Source organism: Gambusia affinis, linkage group LG09 (genome assembly GCF_019740435.1).
Source record: "Gambusia affinis linkage group LG09, SWU_Gaff_1.0, whole genome shotgun sequence".
NCBI classification, from domain to species: Eukaryota; Metazoa; Chordata; class Actinopteri; order Cyprinodontiformes; family Poeciliidae; genus Gambusia; species Gambusia affinis.
Window position 1 is genome coordinate 21,954,059 of NC_057876.1, and position 19,573 is coordinate 21,973,631.

The window sequence follows — 19,573 nt, forward strand, 5'->3', positions numbered from 1 at the left end:
GTCTGTAATGTTTGTTTTGTATAATTAATAAATTTAAAAAAGGAAACTGAAAGAAATTAGTGAATGAAAATGAATAAAAATTTAAAATGAACAATTTTCAACCAAAATGACTGGGAATAATTTGAAATTAGCAAATTAAAAGAGAATTAGGCTGAATGGAGAAAAAACATCCAACATAAATTAATACCAAGAATGAATGACTTAATTAAAAATAAAATTAACAATAACATTTTATTTTGTGAGAATCAAAGAAGTTCATTTAAAAATTGATTGAGGTTAAATGAATAAAAGTGAATGAATGGAAGTTGACGAAAATATAAGCAGTACAAAATAAGGAATTAATTTAAATAAATGAAAAGGATGTAGTGAAAATAATAAAATATGAATTCTAAATAAGAAAAATAATTAGATTTGACTGAACAAACAAGGACTCCTAGAATATAAAATGTAAATAAATTAATAAATATTGAGAATGAATGAAAAATAATAAAAACAGCTATGATTTACTGTAACGATAATAAATATTAATATGGACGGTTATGTGTTTTCAGCTACTCTCTTCGCCAGCCTCCTCATCCGACCGCCGCCCAACATGGCCAGCAGGCAGTCGGGTCAGGACCGACAGAAAGCCATCAACTTCATCCTGGGGTTCCTCATGTCTGCAGACGACGACTAACCAGTGGGTCACCGACCCGACCCACCGGGTCACCGACCCGACCCACCGGGTCACCGACTCGCTTTTTATTTCACCAAACCACTCAGCAACTCGGCCATCACAGGCTGCAGAGACGCCACTTTGACCTCAGCAGGCGTCGTGTTTTCGATGTGGGAAGAGTTTGAACTGATATTCTTTTTAATGGCTTGAAGGACGGAGACTGGCGCTCACCGTCTGCTGACTCTTTACGGGAAGACACTCATGCCAAAAAACAGTGAGTGGAGAAACTGTGGAAACACTATCCAGAGAGACCCACGCTAAATGCAGGAGTGCTACTTCGAGGCGTGGCGGTAAATAATACTGTTGATCATTTAGTCTGAAATGTACGGGAGAAGATTAGGGCCACCAAAAAATGTAAACTTCTAATTATTAACTCAGAATTTTGACTTTCTCTCTGAAGTTTGTCAGGATTCTTTTTATTTTTTTTCTCTCAGAATTCTGAATTTCTTTCATGGAATTCTGACTTTAATCTCTGAATTATTTTTTCTGAGAATTCTTTTCTGAATTCTTTCGTCTCTTTCTCAGAATTCTGACTTTAAACGTAGAATTCTGGCTTTCTCTGAGAATTCTGAAAATTCTTTTTTTCCCTCAGAATTCTAACTTTAAAGTCAGAATTCTTCTTTCTACAAATTCTCAGAATTCTTTTGACTCTTTCTCTCAGAATTCTGACCTTGAACTCAGAATTATAACTCCGTTTGTTTATGTCAAAATCCATAGAAATTAGGTCAATTATGTTGTTAGTGTGTGAAAATGATCACATAACTTTATCTTTCTTGTTATGTTTTGTAAACCTTCACTTTCGGAAGCACTGTCCCAAAATTATTTGGGACAGTATTTTATAATTAGATTTGCCTAATGGTGCATTTAGGCAACTCTGATTCTGGAAAAAAAAAGTACAATTTTTGGTTGTTCTTTTTTTAAAGGCCCTAATCTTCCTCTGTAGGAATAAGTATTTAGTTACTACGAATGTTTGTGCTTAAGTAACGACAATCATTTGTTGCTGCATTTTAGGTGAGGAGACAATAGAATTTATTAGCTAACACGTCGGTCGTATTTTAACTGTTATTTATATTTTTTTTCTCCTGCATTTGCAACATTTAATTTGTTTTCTTTTTACTGCAGTTTGGTTTACTTTTGTACCAGTACTATGAAGAACAACCTGAAGTTGGCCAGACATTCTTCAAATTGGTGTCAAATGTTTGTGCAAAACATTTTGTGCTGCTATCATTTTGAAGATATTAATACGTTTATAGAGGTCATCAAAGGTCAAACGGCCAGTCTACATTTACAAAAACAAACAAAATATGGCATCAATCAGCTTTGCTACGTTTGTGCAGCAATTTTTTTTTTGTGCCGTTAAAAAAAAATGTTTCTAGTGAATCAAAACCAAACAAAAATCATATAATTTTTTTTGTATATTTCTGTCACTAAACATTTTGTGGCACAGTTGATTCACACAATTTTCTTTTTTGTAAACAGAGGTTGACCTTTCAAAAAATGGATTGCTATCTTTTAAATTATAGCAGCACAAAGAAAAATTTTTCTGCACCAAGACTTGACACTAATTTCATTTCATTTCAGCTTCACTCAAGTCGACGAACACCGTATTTTTGTCATGTTTTTCCCTCCGTACGTTCAGTTCTCTCAGCCTTACACAACAAATTTACCACACTAAACCTCCTGGCCGAGTGTTAAGCCGCCCTGTGAGGGTTTTGACGTCTCGATGTAAATATGAACGCTTTGTGTTTCATGACTGTCCGGTGGTGAGATTCTGTGACGTTGTCTCCTGTCAGCCATTACAGTAGTACTGTTTGTATCTGTGTTTGTTTACATGTCCTCCCACATGTCTCATACAGTCGCTGTATCGAGTGTTTGCTGAGTAAAAGCTCTTCTAAGTGCTGCAGTGTTTTCTGGGAGCAGGCGTACCAAGATTGAAGAGCTGATTTATCTAAGGTTTGTACTCCGGTTGCCACTGAGGATACTATTTTTTCCGCTTCCAACTCTTGCAAAACATGTGGATGTAGAAATAAGGAACTTTTCCCCCCCCTAGTTTGTTGAATGTTTCCTCTTTCACAGTTTCTCTCAACAAACGTCAGCTTTAGTTTTCACAATCATGACACTCATTTCCTCCGATCGGCGTCTTGAGTAGCTGATGCCCGGAAAACCCAATTACAGGAAAACAGTAGGTAATAAGCTACAGAGACAATAAGAACACACTTTAGGGTGAAAACTATAAATCAAAACATTGTGAGTTTTGCCAAATGTTTGCTTTTGCTTGAGGAAACTTTTTACCTTTCCAGTAGAAAGACGAACCGTCATCATTAGCAAGAAAACATGATTGAACATTTTTAAATTTTGGATGCAACTCTAACGTCATTTGATGTCTTTTTTTGTTTCATAAATTTAAGGTACATTTAACTGCGACTTTAATGTTTTTGGGTACTTTTTAATTTATTTAAGATGAATAAATCTACATGAAATGCCATTGTCATGTTTTCAACTTATTTTTGTTGTGACCCATCCTGTAATTAAAAGAAAAAAAAAAAAATCAAACAAGAACAAAATACAACCAGCCCCTTGTTCTATGCGTTTTATTTAATTCACACAATAATAAATGTGAATTGTTTGTGTAACAACTAAAAGAAATTTTTAATGAAAAAGAGCAGAAAGATCAAGTTTATTTGCATCACACATTTCAGCTTCAAGGCCGTTCAGAATACTTTACATCAGTGATCCCCAACCACCGGGCCGCGGACCGGTACCAGTCCGTGAACCAATTGGTACCGGGCCGCGCAAGAAGTAATTAAATATGTCCGTTCTATGTATTGAGTCTGGAGGAGCTTTTATTTTGAAAATCCTAAACCGGATGCTGTCGATTAAGTCTTGCGCTAACATGCTGCAGAATGAGTCGGTCCTCTGTACTACAAAGGTTGGGGATCACTGGTTTACATCACAAAAAAATTAAATAAAAAGTCATGTATAAACCTGTATATTTGCTCCTATTCACATTAAGAAAATGAGCTTATTCAGCTCTGAAGACCATTATGGAAATATTTCATATTCATAAAATATCAACTTATTCAACGCCCTATCGCTTCATAATGATTTTCAAGTTTCTTTAAGATACAGAAAAAGATTGTCAAGATTGTTCCATAAACTTTGTATTGAAATGCATCTTTAAATTTTGAAAATCTAAGGTCCTTTTAAGTTGTATTTGCTTCCTCTTTTAAAAAATCTGTTTTGAATATTTAAACGTGTTGGATTCACGTGTTGGATTCACATGTTGGAAAACACATTTATGCGTTTTGTAGATAAATTTTAGAATATTGTACTTATAGATTCATAAAGTTTCAATAAGTTTATCTGTAAATATTGAAGATGATTTCTTGCTGGAGGCGCAGACTGTTAAAGCTTTACATTTTAAGTTTGCCAATAATACTGTAAGCAAGCGTACGGGGAGCTTGCCGGAAATTACGTGCGCTGTAAACAACCGTCCTCCACTCCGAACAGAAGAGCCGATCCGAACGAGATGGCGGTTAGTGTTAAGTCCCGATCCGAACGAGATGGCGGTTAGTGTTAAGTCCCGATCCGAACGAGATGGCGGTTAGTGTTGTAGTACCGATCCGAACAAGATGGCGGTTAGTGTTGAAGTCCCGATCCGAACAAGATGGCGGTTAGTGTTGAAGTCCCGATCCGAACGAGATGGCGGTTAGTATTGAAGTCCCGATCCGAACAAGATGGCGGTTAGTATTGAAGTCCCGATCCGAACAAGATGGCGGTTAGTATTGAAGTCCCGATCCGAACAAGATGGCGGTTAGTGTTGAAGTCCCGATCCGAACAAGATGGCGGTTAGTATTAATTCAATATTTGGAACCACACCGCCATTGCTAAAACTACAGGTTATTTTAATATCATGTCATGGCAAAAATAAATCTTTGACCGCACTTTTATGAAGATTTTTAGGCAGTAAAAATCGCATAAACATACATGCAACATCATGCAGGGTGCTGGATTGTTACTGGTGGGAGGCGGAATAAAACCCAATAACTGTCCAGTTTGATTTAGTAGTTTACTCCTCGGGTACATGTGAAGTCCTCTCTGAATGACGTTCATGCTATAAGCAGTGAGCTTCACCTCGTTGACACATTCACATTCCCTGCGGTTATAAAGCCCAGTTTGGCGCGGCTGACGCCATTTTTATCCCGACCCGATCCGGAGCCATGGCCATGCTCAGAGTGTCCTCATACCGCCGGCTGTTTGACTACGACAGGCAGAGTCCTAACGGAGGGCCGAGGCTGCACCAGGCCTCCGCCAGGTCAGGCTTCATCACATCGTTTTATTATGTTAATACTGGAAAAAAAGATATTCTGGCTGTTTTAACATTTATTTAAAAAACGTGTTTGAATCACATTTTGAATTGTCTGTATAGCTAAATTTAATTTTCAATTCATTATTAACAAAAAGTGCAACTCTTAAAAAATATGTTATATATATATATATATATATATATATATATATATATATATATATATATATATATATATATATATATATATATATATATATACTGGAAATAAATAAACAGTGAAAATAAACTTTAAATAATTTAAAAATTTTTAGATCTAGTTTCTAGTGTAAATAAAAAATAACTTACTAGTTACTTTTCTGCAACATGTAGGACCTTGTTTTAAGTCAATAATTTCTTAAAAAAATATATATATATATATTTAAAATATATTATTTTTATAACATGAGAAACTATATTAAATTTACGTAAAAGTTAAATAATCTGCCAGTTGAGCAACTTCTTCTATATTAAAGAATTGTTGACTTAAAACAAACTCCTACATTTTGCTAAAAAAAGTTAATTGTAAGTTATCTTAATTTCAAGCACTAGAAACTGGATAAAAATATGTGGTGACTTTGTGTTTTTGCAGTGTTTACACGCAGTCCTGCATTAAATGAGACTATAAATATCTGAATGTTTTGAAAAATTTATTAAGGAAGTATATAAAGTCAAGCTCAGAGTGTAAGTACTAAACAGGAAGTTTCAATAACATGGTGGAAACAAAAGCCTTCTGATTTAATAGAAACACTCTGCTAGTCGAGGTTTTTACGTATAACAAATGTTTACATTTACATTTTTGCTTCTTCAGTCCAGTTTCTGTGTTGTTTGCTTTTCTTGCAGGTGTGCCTCTGCTGACAAATGTGGCTGTGATAAAATAGACCTTGTTACAACCAAAGCTCTGAACAAAGCGGATCTAGACCGGTTCGTCCAGGAGCGGACCACCATGGCTGCCCTCAACGACCGGCTGGTCAAACTCATCGAGTTGGTGTGGAAAGACATTAAACTAGAGATGCACTAATCCACTTTTTCACTTTTGATACTGGTACCAAGATCTGAGGTTCAGTATCTGTCGATACAATCTGATAGAGAAAAACAGTTGAATTGACTTAAAATGCTTATTTTTTAAAATAAATAGACATAAATGTACTGAATTACAAATTTATGTACCAACTCTGCACCAGTACAGCAAACATAGATAAACCAATATCATCACAAGTTGGTCAAACATGTATAAACAACTTTAATTTGTTTAGTCAGCACAATTAGGAGTAAATAATAAACTGTAACTGACAAAAACAGGTTTACTGTTGCAATAAATCAATTAATCACATTTAAAAACATGCTCAATAATTTCCATTGGTATGTCTTATTGTTATTCTCTTTTCTCTATTTCTACCAAACCTGGGTGATAAAAGTTTTCAGTCTGGTGATTTGGTCTTAACTAACCCTTTTTCTTTGAAAGATAATTTTGTTTACAGAAACTTAATTAATTTTCTTTGTTGTTTCTCTTGTTTTGTTTATTTATTTGGGATATTTAAAATGTCTTCCACTTCCAGTGTTAAATGTTTGTTAGAATTTAAAGTTTATTGATTTTTGAGAAAATGTGCTCTTGCATTATTTTGCCATCAGTATTATATTACTTGAAAATGGCCTTGAACCAACAATATTATCTTTTATCGCAATAACTTATCATTTATTATCTTGTTCAAACATTTAAAAATAAACTGCTGCAAACTTTCTTCCAAATAGTTCAGACAGTTCAATTAGAATTTGTAAATAAAATGTAAAATCACAGAGCATAGAATTAGACTGAATAGATCTCCCATTATTGATTGGAGACATTTTCACCAATACTTGATCTAGAACTTTTCTCAATACCAGAACCAATACAGATATTAAAATTGGATCGGCACCGCTCTAACCTACTCAGAAATCTTTTTTCTGTCTCTTCACCTCTGGGTCCGCTGCCTGCAGGCTCACTGTTTGGAAGAAGAGAACGGCTCTCTTGAATGCCAGATTGCTGATCTGGAGGAAAATCTGAACGGTCAACCCGCCTCCACCGAAATCACCTCCACTGCAGCGAAACCAAAGTTCAGTTTGGAGGCGGTGGTGGAAAAACTGCGCAGGCAGAGGGTAGGGTGTGTCTGCTGCATGTTGTCGAAGTTTTCTCACCTCCTATTCCCTCCCGTCCACTTCAGTCAGAACCCATTTCGGTTCTGTCCGTCTTCTGTCTGCAGGATGAGATTATTTGTGACACAGAGGAGCTGAAGGAAGAGCTTGAATGTCTCCAGAAGGAGTTTGAAAAAGCTGCACATCAGAGGATCGTCGTCCAGCAGGGACAACAAGATGCTGCTGAGGTAAAATTTGTTCTCCGGTTTGTAAAATATCAGACTTTCTTTTGCTGAATTTCTAAAACAAAAGAAAAACAAACATCTGAGGTACCGTAGAGCCCTGAAGATACATAATGAATGTGATTTAATTAAAGTTGCATTATACAATTTTTATAAAAATATGTTTTTTCATATCTATTGAAGCTGTCATTATGTTGTGACAGTATGAGACAAATAATCTGAAATAAATCAAGCTCCTCTGCCTTCTCCTAGTGCTAATAAGAAACAACCAATCAGAGCCAGGGCGTGGGTCTTAGCGCTGTCAATCATGCTCATGTGTGTGGTGAAATCCTTTAATCTCCATGGTAACCATTCAGCCTCCTGTTGCAGTTTCCATAGTTTCTGTCTCACAGAGAAACCTCTCCCCGTAACTCCCCTGCTTTGCTAGCAGCAATTAGCAAACCTGTACCTGAACTGTGCATCCACTGAGCTCATTAAACAAGTTGCTTCTCAGAGTGGCACTGGTAAAAACATTGTTAAAGGGTTAATACAGGAGCAATATTGTGATTACTTCCTGAAGATGGAGTTTCAGGAAGAGTAGGAGTTTCTTAAAGAGACAGAGGCCCAATTTCAAGTTATTAAATTATGAAATTAAATTTCTTTTAAGTTATATTTATAAGTTATATATATAAATATAAGTTATATATTTTTTGCCTGATTGTGATACAAAATGATACTATGTGGTTGGAAAACATTCAGTTATTGTTAAAAAAATTCCTAAATATTAAAGTTTATTTCCTTACCAGGAGTGATAAACCTGAGTTCTTCAAACAAAACAAAAGTCATAATAAAGTGGTTTGAGTTTCTGTAACGGATTCCTAATTTATAAGAGCTTTATTGTGTTTTAATAATGAAGGGAAAAATGTCACTAAAGTGTTATTTTAATATTACATCTGGTGTAATGTTGTAGCGTGGCCACTAGGTGGAGGTGTTGTCAAGCGTTTCAGCCGCTGTGAATCAGCAGCAGCAACCTGTAGTTGTTCAGCAGCCAAACCATCAACACGACTCCTCCTCTTCCTCACACCAGGCTGAAGTAATCGTCCCGCAGCTGGACCAGATGTGAGCGCGACTTTGATTCCTCCCCTACAGATGTAACACATTTCACGATGCTGCAGCGCCCTGATGCCGCCGCTGGCTCCGTTCTGCCGCTCTCAACTGGTTGCAGCTGCAGGGCGACTATATTTGGTGGGAAATTCTGGCAGGGAAGTAAATGAAGAGCAGAGATGTGGAGGAGAGGAGGGAACATTGGACAGATTAACCACAACAAGCTCAACTTCCCCCAAAGAAAAGAAAAACATGTCCGGTTTTATTATTTTGCACCTGTTTCGTGTCATGACTCACAAATTCAGCCTAATTTTCTCTGTGGAAGCAAACTTTAATTTCAGACTTAAAATTGGTAAAACCGACATGAAAACTGAACCAATAATTTAATTTAATGAACCCAAATATTCCTCTGATCTGCAAAATGATGCTTATTATCAGAGGTGGGCAGAGTTCACAAAAACTGCACTGATCAAATTATCAATCATTTAATATTTAAGAATTACATCATCAGATGACCAAACTGTAAACTTAAGTGGAAATTTTGGTATTTTAAGGGGAAAAAAATGACAATAATTCATATAAGTAATAAATAATAACAAAATCTGGCAAGTCCAGAAGTTTTACTCAAGTAAGAGTAAAATTAATTACATTCCTTTTCTACAAAAAACAACAAAGTCAAACAAATTTGCTTGATTTCATTCTGATTTTTCCAAATTTATAAACACTTTTTTTACGCTTTTTTTTGTCCTGCAAGTTAATCGATTAATGGATTTAAAAACTGACACGTTCTGCAGATTTTTTATTCAAACACTTATTTTGTACAATAATAGAAATACATGAGAAAATTCATGTATTTAAATATTTAAATTCCTTTTTTAAATGATAAACGTTTTGTTACCTAAAATGCAATAACTAGCATTAACTTGGTGAACTCTTGATCATTTGTAGCAAAGAAATAAACTGATATTTTACTAAACATCAATGTACAGATCCATTGATTATTGCTTTTGATTAACTGATTAGTAATTAGACAGCAAAAGGAGCTTAGTTGATGATTTTTATTTTTTTGCAGAATCTGAACCAGGTGACCAATTTTTATTGACAAAGAAAAATTTTTATTCAAAATGCAAAACATATTTATTCTTTTTACAGTTTTCTCTCATTTGCTGCGATGGATATGTATTTTCTTTCCACTTTTTTGAGTCTGTATTCAATTAATTGATTATTAAATCAGTGGACGATTATTTCAAAAATTGATTAGTTGTTTCAGTGCTACTACAGAAGGAAATGCAGGCGAGCCAAGTGGCGCCCTGAGGGACGCCACTGCTCCAAAACCATCAGAGGATTTAAAAAGCAGCTCCTGGCTGCAGGTTTTCCCTCTCGACGTTTATATTTTCATCTGAGCAGACCTTAAAAGGGCATTTAGTGTCAGGTAATTGGTAATATTTCTATAAATACTCTGTTCTGTGTCCCCAGTTTGGGCGTTGCTGTACAACCAGGTTGAGGAAAGTCGAAATGTTAGATGTTCTGCTGAAATTCACCAGTTTTGTGACTTGAGTTCAAGCAGAGGACAGTTTTACAGATTTACAAACACAAACCTTAATTCCTCAGGTATTTTATTTCACCAAGCACAAAATTTGTAATTTTTTTTCCCCATTTTCCCAAAGAGGATTCTTGTGTGTAAATATAAAAGCTGGCACTCTGAGCCGAGACCCCCTAAATGTGTCTGGAGCTTTTGTTTCTACTTTTCCTCTGCAATGCAACGTCTACTTCCTGTTCTGTGAATTTAACCAAATTCAGACGAGATATTGAAGTGAAAATAGATTCTTCAACGAGTCTTTTTGTGTTTTAATGAAGAGTAGACTCAAACTTTCCTCCTTCTGATTGCCTCTACAGGCGGTCGATGCTGTGACTGCAGAGTGTTTGGCTCTGAGGGACCAAGTGGCCGTCTACAAGGAACAGCTGGCCAACATGGAGACCCAACACAAGATGGTGAGACAAATCGATCAGATGAAGCAGAAAAATATTTGAAATAAGAAACTATTTCTGTGGTGACAAACTCCAACATCCAGTTGATTTGCTGAATCAAAGGCTACGTTCACACAGCAGGCTAATGCGACAATTTTTCTGCCGTAATCCAAGAGCAGATATTTTCATTTTGAAAGCAGGATTCCATGTCCTTTGTTCTCAAAACTTTTAATACTTTTACTTTCATTTTAATTTTGAAAGCAGGACTTTATGTTTTTCTTCTCAAGACTTGTAATGTTTACTCAAATCTTTCTCTTCGCGCTCTTGCAGAACGAAACGTTCTCTGCTTGCTTTTGGAACAAAAAAATGCACCGTTACCTAGCAACCTCTCAGCCAACAAAACGAAAGTGTTGTACTGGGTGCGTTTATTTCCTTCTAGCGGGTGTGCCTGTGTGGCTACTATGGATCGTAGCAACCTGCGCCACCCACTGGATGTAGGGAGAAACATCGGCCTCAGCTTTCTGCTCTGTGTTGCACCGAACATCCGCTAGCTGTGTGCTACTGATCGCTAACAGCTACTGATCTTAGGCAGGAGTTTGTTCAGATCTCTCTCTCTCTCTCTTTCTGTTCGCATTAGTTTTGATGATTGAAGGTTTTTTCTTCTATTTTCTTTCATTTTGCCGTCTGCTGCTCGTTTGCACCCGTCGGCCACCGTACATTTTTTGTAGCGTTTGTCTTGGTTGCACATGCTTCCTGTAAATGTATGAAAATTATAATTATGAAATTTATGAATGAGGTTTTTTTTTTTTGTCAGTGAAACGCATCACAATCCCATCACTCTTAGTTCTGATCCAAATGGACGTTACAGGAGTTGACATCAATCCTGCATAAAAAGCCGCTGCTGTTAGTTGAGCTTTCTTATTCGATTCCTTTTATGATCTTGTCTGTCGGCTCTCGTTGTGAATAAACTTTAAAATGGCAGCGTCCATTACTGCTTCTGTAAACATTGTGCTGCTGTGTGACGTTCTTCTACTGTGCGTCGCCTTAGAGACGTAATCCGTTCACACAGAAGTCTGGTTGTGGTTCGATTTGCGCAACAAAATCCGAGTTGAATTCTGTAAATTATTCACATTTCGTCACCTTACAACCACAAACGTCATTAAAATTTATTAATTTGATGTGTGATAAACCAACAAGAATCAGAATTAATTTTAATGTTGTGGACAAATAAAGGACAACAAAATTTAAAAAAATAGTAACTTTCGAAGAAACACAGAAGAACTGGGATTTAAAAGTAACTAAATAGATAAATAACGAAATAAAAATCAGGTTTTGGATGAATTTGCTGTTTCAGGGCAACTACAGCTTTTGGGTGGAAACTATTTTTAGTCTTTTTGTCGTTGGCTTTATTGGTACTTAAAAATGAAAGTTCTCAATAAAATCACCTCCTCAATGTTTTTCCTGCAGTTCTGACTACATAAAAGCAAAAATAAATGAGAAATATATCAACACTTGATCACTTTTCTGTCATTAACACTAAATTGTTCTGCTTCAAATAATCTGACTGTGCAGAAGTTGGTAATGTAAAAACACATTTAAGGAATATCATTACAATAGTTTGTCTTTAAGGCCGTTATTGGGTCAATTCCTCTAAAAAGAAATTTAGTAGAGAGAAATTAAAAGACAAAAGTCAAGATAAAGCCTCAGTGGAAGTAAAACTTTCTTATTCTTGTATTGTTTCCTTTCATCATGAATCAACATCCTGCAGATTAAAGGAGAAAATGAGAGAGTAACCGATGAGCCAGATATAAATAACAGACCAGTTTCCTTCTGGGGGTTTCCACTTTTAATTATTTAGGTTTCTCTTTCAAATTTCTGTTTTTCATAGCAATTATGAATTTTTTTTCTGCAAAGCTACAATGCTAAAAGTTTGTACAAAAAAGTGTTTTTCCTTTCATTCATGTGCCTGAAGTATGTCTGAAACACCTTAAACTAAAAATAAGTTAATCTTTTAGGAATAAGCTGCTGAAATATTATCTAAGCATTAATATATTAACTGTAGAAGCTTAAAAATATATGCTAGCGCTCTAAAGGATAGTTTCATTTTCTAATAAGAAAGTTAATGAACTACTTGATTAAAGGTTTGTCTGGTTCTTTTTATCTCACAACATAACGACTTAAAAAATCCCTGTTTAACCTTTCAGCAGAAGTTATAAAAGTCCTTTGAAGATCCAGAAAATTTAGAGAGCAAAGCAGCATTTAATCAGAGCTGTCCATCAGCTTCTCCCAGGTAGATAGAACCGTTCTTAAAGCTTCAGATCTCGGTCATTTTCAATATTACCTGTCACAAATTAATAAAAAAATCTGCTTTTGCCTTTTTTCACTATAATAACCTGGAAATCTGAGGAATTCAGTTTCATTTGAAGGCAGTTTTTGTGGTTATTTTAAGACATTTTAGTTTTCATTTGAACTCGAAACAGAGAGAAACTTTAATGCATGTGGTGACAGTTGGTTTACAGCAAACATCTGCGCAGTCTTTATATTTACCAAACACACAATGCAGCTAAATTGACTATTTGCTTGTTCTTTTGCCAAACTAGTGAAGCGGTCCTTTAAAATAACTTTGTTTGCATCCATGCGTCGTCGCTGCGCCTCACAGCGATCCTCCGCCTCACCAGAAGATGACAGACGCAGCCCAGCCGAACCCGGAGCGACTCCATCGCGACTCCATCTTTCCCTCTGCTGCCCAACCCTGAAACCCGCCCACTCCCTCCGGACCACAACTCACAGTGTGGGAAATGTGAATAAACCTCAAATAAAAACAGAAATCAGCTTGCTTTATGGACGTCCAATTTCTCCTGACAAATCAGGAGTCATTATTCAGCTGCAGAAAAATGTTGCCTCCGAATGGAGCAACGTCATTCAATGATGAAGAAATCCATGTAGACGTTGTTTCTGTGCTGGAGGTGTGCTCAGCTTTAACAGCTTTACTCAGTTTATTTTACATGATCTCCTCCATCTTGCTTTAATTATACAATTTTACTCGTCTTTACAGTATCACTGTTGGGGAATGCTAATTAAACAGTTAGCTCCGCTAACGGAGTATTAGGGCAACGATAAAATAAAATTACAAGAATAAAGTCAATATAGGATGAGAACAACGTCCTAATATTGCAAGAAAAATTTGTACGAGAATAAGGTTGAAATAATACAAGAATTGTCAAATTATTATGACCATAAAGTAATATTACAACTTTATCCTAAAAATATTTGGGCTTTATTCTCATTATTATGACTTTATTTATGTATTAGGTAGACTTTATTCTTATACAGCTTTAGATTCTCAATACTACAACTTTATTCTTGTGATATTATGAATTTATTCTCGTTACTTTGTTTTTTCTTAAATTTATAATATTCTGTTGTACTTCCACTAACACACTGAACTAATAATGCACAAAACCAACATGTGTTTAGCTGCAGCTAATGCTAAAGCGCTAACTTCAATTCAAATTAAATCTGCCCTTGAACCTTAAACACCAATTTAACTTTGACGTTATATTTACATGTTCTATAATAATTGTGTTAATGTTCATATCTTAGTTTATTTTGTTATTGTACGTTTCTTGTTTGAAATAAAGTTATTTGGTTAAAAAAATAAAAAGAGAACGTGAGGATTGTGCTGCGTGAACATGAATATGAATATAAATATAAACGGCTAACAACTTCAAGAACTCTTAAAGGTTGGTAACCAAAAGATCAACGCAGATGTCGAACTTTATTCGACTTAAATTTTAAAAACAGCCAGGTAAGAATTTCTCTGGAAAAATTAGTTTAAAGGAAGCTAACTGTGCTAATGTTTCTCACAGTTAGCAAAAGCGCTAGCTTAAAAATGTGATCGGTATTAGCGAATTAGCAAAAGTGTGCTAACCACATGGTTCTTTATTTATAGTTTTCTGCAATATAACAATCACTAATCAAAAAGGCTTTTCAGTGTCTCGATTTTTGTCCTTTAGTTTGCGTTAAAGGAAACATTCAAGTACAGATTCTTTTATGGAAAACACAAATTTATTCTGACCTAAAAGTTACAATTAAAGCTGTTCTAACAACTTAACTTCAATATCTCGGTGTATATTCAAATAATGTACAAGTCTTGCAAATTGAGGCACTAAATGGAAATAGTGAGAACAATTTCAGTTGTTCCCCAGGATTTTGCTGTGAACATTATTGCAATCATTTAAACTGAGGAGTTTTAAGTCTTTAAGGAATTGAAGTTGAAGTTTGTTAGCTCTGATTTGTTCAGCTTCATGTTTTTGTAACTTTTTTAAATATGTCAAGGTAGCCAAACAGGCAAATAGGAAATCAAAAGAATGATAAGCTGGACGGGCCTTAAATAACAGCGTGTTGTCTGAGTGGTTGCTGCTTCATGGAGGATCATCAGTGTGTTTATCTATGTGTTGGATGTCTATGCAGGAGGTGGAGAGCCAGCTGCAGCCAGATGAAAGGGCGCTGGCTGCAGCTGTGGTCAGGTTTGGCAGCCCTGACATCACCCCAGTCTGGGAAGTGAAGGAATACCACCGCCAGCTGGCCGAGAGCCTCCAGGTACGAAACACAAAATATGCCACAAGGTAGTTTGATATTTCTGGCTGTAGACTCAAGGATGTGTCCAGATAAACCTAAGAAGAAACAAAACGCACCTTTATCCCGCAGATTGTTTTTATATTTCTGGCTTCTTTGCCCTCTAGCTGCATTTCCTTTACAAATGTATGTAAACATATGAATTAGTTTGTTCACGTGATGAGTTATTAAAAAACACACTGCGCCATCATCCTCCTGCTACTTCCTGTCTTTGTCTTTTCCACCAGTAAAAACATCTGGTTGGTTGTTATACTTTCAAAATTCTTATTGAAAAATTAGTTTTTTCGAAACTGGCGTGTTTCCATTCAGTAAATTTGTTTACATACTTCCAGTTTGCCCAGTTCCATGGAAAATGGAAATGCAGGTACTGTTAATAACTTCACTGACTGAATTACAAGTTTGTTTTAACCAAAAACTCAGACTTGTTGTTTTTATTAGTTTCATTTTATATTGAAAGAAATTTAATTGGATAACTCTTTCTTTTGCCTGACTTTATTTTGTTATTATGCTGTAATAATTATATTCCTTTAGTTCTCCAAATACCTTTATATTTTGTTTCATGTGGTGAGATAAAAGTGAAAGGATTGATGTTTTGATCAGTAATTCAGTACTTGAGTAGCTTTTTTACCGAATCATTTTTACTCTAATGTCTTAAATAGCTTCATATACTTGAGTAAAAATACATTGAAGCAGCAGTTTTTGAGTACTCTACCCTCCTCTGTACAGCGAATAAAGCTGTAAAACTAGTTGACCAAACATGTTGGTTGGAGCCTAGTATGGGTTGCTAGGCGACGGGCTGGGCTGGCTGGGGTTGCTAGGTAACGGCTTACTGCCCGTTGATTCTCACTTAACTCCTCATTTTCAAGAGACCTAAGACATTAACTTATTGCCCAAAATGTCTGAGTGTTTTTTAAGCATGCAGGTTGTTTTTAGAAGCAGCTGAGACCAAAATGTAAGTACAAAAACATGCAAAATGTGAATTCATTTCTTGGGCAGCTACTTTTTATTTTTACTTAAGTAAAAATAAACGTCCAAGTAGTGCTACTTTACCACGTTTATATGACTACATTTTTTTCATATAAAGAGCTGTGCACTTCTGAATCCTTAATTGCACCTTTTGCTGTTTAAAACAATGTTTTGCTCTTTTTTGCAGCACTGATTCTTATTTAATTAAGGTCCTTCTGACAGCTGCTCCTCATCCTCTTCTTCCCCCCACTCGGGTCTCCACATAAATCTCAGCTTTCACAAATCATGCTGCGACACCCCGACTTGTTTTCTTTACCTCTTAGGACAACAGAGAAGAACCTGAGAGTCGGGCTTGTAGTTCTGGACCCGGACAGAACGGCTTTCCGTCCACCTTGGTAGTTGCAGTGCAACTCAAAGGTACAGCATTGAGGTCAGGCTGGAGCTCCGGTGGGTCTGACCCCGTCTGGGGTGAGGATGTCTGCTGGTTCAGAGGTCAGGGCTGTAATCAGACTGCAGGCCGCCTTCCCAGGCTCCCTCTCAGCTCTGGACTGGATGTTTTTAAAGGCATCAGAAAAGAATATCTGATCCATTTTCATTTGAATCTTCTGTGTCTGACTACACCGGTACAAACCAGCCTCTTGTTCAACGTTTTGCTTCATTCAGAGGACCTGTGCTTTGTTGAAGTTTTAGGGTGTTTTCACTCCTGATAGTCCTGATAGTCATAAATGCACAGCTCTTTATATGAAAATAATTTAGTCACAAAAACGTGGTAGAGTAGCACTACTTGAACGTTTATTTTTACTTGATTAAAAATAAAAAGTAGCTGTCCAAGAACTGACTCAAGTGAGAGTAAAATTTGCATTTTGCATGTTTTTGTACTTCCATTTGGGTCTTAGCTGCTTCGATTGGGGACAAAAATTGCAACATTTGTCATATTTTCAGCTGCTGTGGTTCACTTTCACACTGCACTGTGTCAAATGAACCGTCTTTTGAAAAACATGTAGCCTTCCTCACCTGTGGGGGCGCTGCACCAAGAACCACTGAAGAAAATGACAAGACAACCCGTGAAGAAGACACTGAGCGCAACTTTTTCCTCAAAACAAACTGTAACGAATGAACTAGCGTCAGATTGTGGAGGTTAAAGGATTTCATTTTTGTGTTTGGCTAAAAACCACAAACCATATATCCTGCTAGCACTGTGCTTTTGTTTTGGTTGTATTTACCCAGAATGCCCTGCGCCATTGTTCTCTTTCTGCTTTTAGAGTGATTTACAGCCTGCTTAGGATTTACATATGCATTCAAACCGGATCAGAGTTCACTTCAGCCGAATTGAGAATGAGGTTTTTAAAATTAGCTTTGTTGTTCCACATCAGAGTTCGATTGCGTGTTCACAACTCCTCCAAAAACAAACCTGAGTGTTTAGACAAATGAACTACAGTTTGATTAAAATGAACTAAACAGGGCTTAAACTTTACCCATCCAGTAGCATTTGCCCCTGTCGTTTGTCATGTGCCATTTTGACTCTATGAAGCTTACCGGAAATTGCCTGCGCTGTAAGCAATCACCGTCCAATGCTGAACCAAACAAGATGGCTGTTAATGTTACATTAATATTTAGAAGCATGATAAACATGGACTGAACATCTTCGTTCACTTCCCCTGCTGCTATTGCCAAAACTACAGGCAGGCTACAGCAGAAAACATCAACGTCAACATTCAGAGTTTCTTCTGTTCACTGATTGGCCTGGTGGAGAAATCCACTTCAATAGGAGAAAGCCCAAACGGGTTAAAAATCTTAGCAAATGAAAATAAAACTAGATATTGTTGATATCTTTGGCCTGAAGCCAAAGATATCAAGCTGTCTTTTATTTTTGAAGACGATCTAAATTGAGTAACAGGATCTAATTTTTTGTTGCACTTTTTGTCGTTTTGTGGTACACACTCCTTACCACTTGGCGGCGGTAATGCTTCCAATAATTGTTTGCCAACAGCCATTAAAACAAAGAAGAAATCCCAGACGGAGCAGTGAATGGACATTACAGTGGAGTTGGTATGTGTAGGAAAGCAGTTGCCAGGCTAGTTTCTGTCTCAAAGTTACTGTGTTCTGGTTTTTCTGCCTAAATCCCGTCTATTTACTTTCTCCCTCCCACTCGGCGTCTTCCTCTGCCAGCTGGACGGCGTCCTGTCTGCGCCTGGCCTCAATTATGAGACACGATTGTCTCGATGTTCAAATGATTGCTGTTGGATTTAAACAGGAATGGTGATTGTTGGCTGCGTCCCACACACCTGTGCGCCCTCATGTTGCCTGTTTCGGCTGTTTCCCCTCCAATGTAATTACAAATCAGGTGCATGAAGAGAGAGCTTTGCTCATCCAGCCCTCTGAAGGGGCTTTTTGCTCCGTCTGTCAAAGTGCACTTACCTTACTCAACAAGATGCCTCTGTGATCTCTCTGATTTTCAACTTTCCAAACTTATATGACTGCTCTGTCTCCTAATCGTTTGTTTCTTCAGCTGGAGTTTGGGGCGCTCTCCTCTGGCAAAAGCGATGGAAAGAAACTGGAAGCGAGAGGAACTGGTGGGTCAATGGTCAAAGACCCGACAGAGATAACTGATGTGGACGAGATGAAGACTCTGGTGAGTGAGCTTCCTCCTCTTATTAGCTCCATTAAAAGGGAGAGTCATCTAAATTGCAAAAAGTGTAGCCATGTGAAGAAATTTAAAAGATTTTCTGGGTCAGATCAGGTCATTTTTACTTCTAAACAATCCCTGCAGACTACTGCAGGAACTCATGTGTTTCTTATGCAAGTTTTAAACAGCATTTTCCTGAGATCTTCATTTAGATGGAACTTCTCTTGTAATAACAAAGATGTCTGTCATTTTAAAATTTCAATAAAAAAAGAGAAGGTTTTTCATAAATTTTCTATTTTCAGCTTGGGAATGAGTTCACAGTCGTACTTTTTGCTCTCAAATCCAATTTTAAGTGCATTGTGTTTGTTGGAAGATAATAAATAGTAAATTATTTGTGGACTTAAGCACTTTCCAGATTCAAAAGGTTTGCATTTCCACATATAACAAGCTGCTGAACTCTTTCTACATTGTGGGATCTTCTGACTAAACCCAAATTTCTGCAGGCAACTATTTGAACAGCTCAGTTGTAGCACAATGGGCCCATTTGTAATTTCTTAACTCAGATTTCTAAAAATGTAATTTTACTAGCCATAATTAAGTTTAAGATATCTTGAATTGTAATTGGGGATGTGGGACTCTTCAAATGACGATTCGGTGAAGTCATTTGAGATATCTTGAAAGGTATTTTGAACCATAAAAATAAATTATTACTCTTATTCTTACTAGTTGAAATGTAGAGAGTCAAAAAAATATAACTTCACTTACGTTGCCTTAAGTGAAGATAAAAAGTTATCTTCACATAAAGGTGACCTATTATGCTTCAAGTCAGAATTGGTCAATGGGCTTCACAAAATATATTCATTACATTTTTTTGCACA

General features: G+C 36.5%; 2 protein-coding genes across 6 annotated transcripts in view; both read left to right on the top strand.

Annotated features, from left to right (window-relative positions):
- The window catches only part of ocrl (OCRL inositol polyphosphate-5-phosphatase), a 34,509-nt gene extending 31,309 nt beyond the window's left edge, over positions 1–3,200 (top strand). For all 3 annotated transcript variants that reach the window (XM_044127870.1, XM_044127871.1, XM_044127872.1), the window contains one exon: positions 552–3,200. In XM_044127870.1, the coding sequence (XP_043983805.1) occupies positions 552–676 (125 nt within the window). In that variant the 3' untranslated portion in view covers positions 677–3,200. The remainder of the gene's footprint in view (positions 1–551) is intronic.
- Positions 3,201–3,960: 760 nt separating this feature from the next.
- vimr2 (vimentin-related 2) overlaps positions 3,961–19,573 on the top strand; it is a 28,462-nt gene continuing 12,849 nt past the window's right edge. For 2 of the 3 annotated variants that reach the window (XM_044127873.1, XM_044127875.1), the window contains exons 1-8: positions 3,961–4,563; positions 4,886–5,030; positions 5,904–6,048; positions 7,038–7,196; positions 7,301–7,420; positions 10,394–10,489; positions 14,939–15,067; positions 18,579–18,701. In XM_044127873.1, coding sequence (XP_043983808.1) covers positions 4,488–4,563; positions 4,886–5,030; positions 5,904–6,048; positions 7,038–7,196; positions 7,301–7,420; positions 10,394–10,489; positions 14,939–15,067; positions 18,579–18,701 — 993 coding nt within the window. In that variant the 5' untranslated portion in view covers positions 3,961–4,487. The remainder of the gene's footprint in view (positions 4,564–4,885; positions 5,031–5,903; positions 6,049–7,037; positions 7,197–7,300; positions 7,421–10,393; positions 10,490–14,938; positions 15,068–18,578; positions 18,702–19,573) is intronic. The other variant, XM_044127874.1, reaches the window with a different exon arrangement.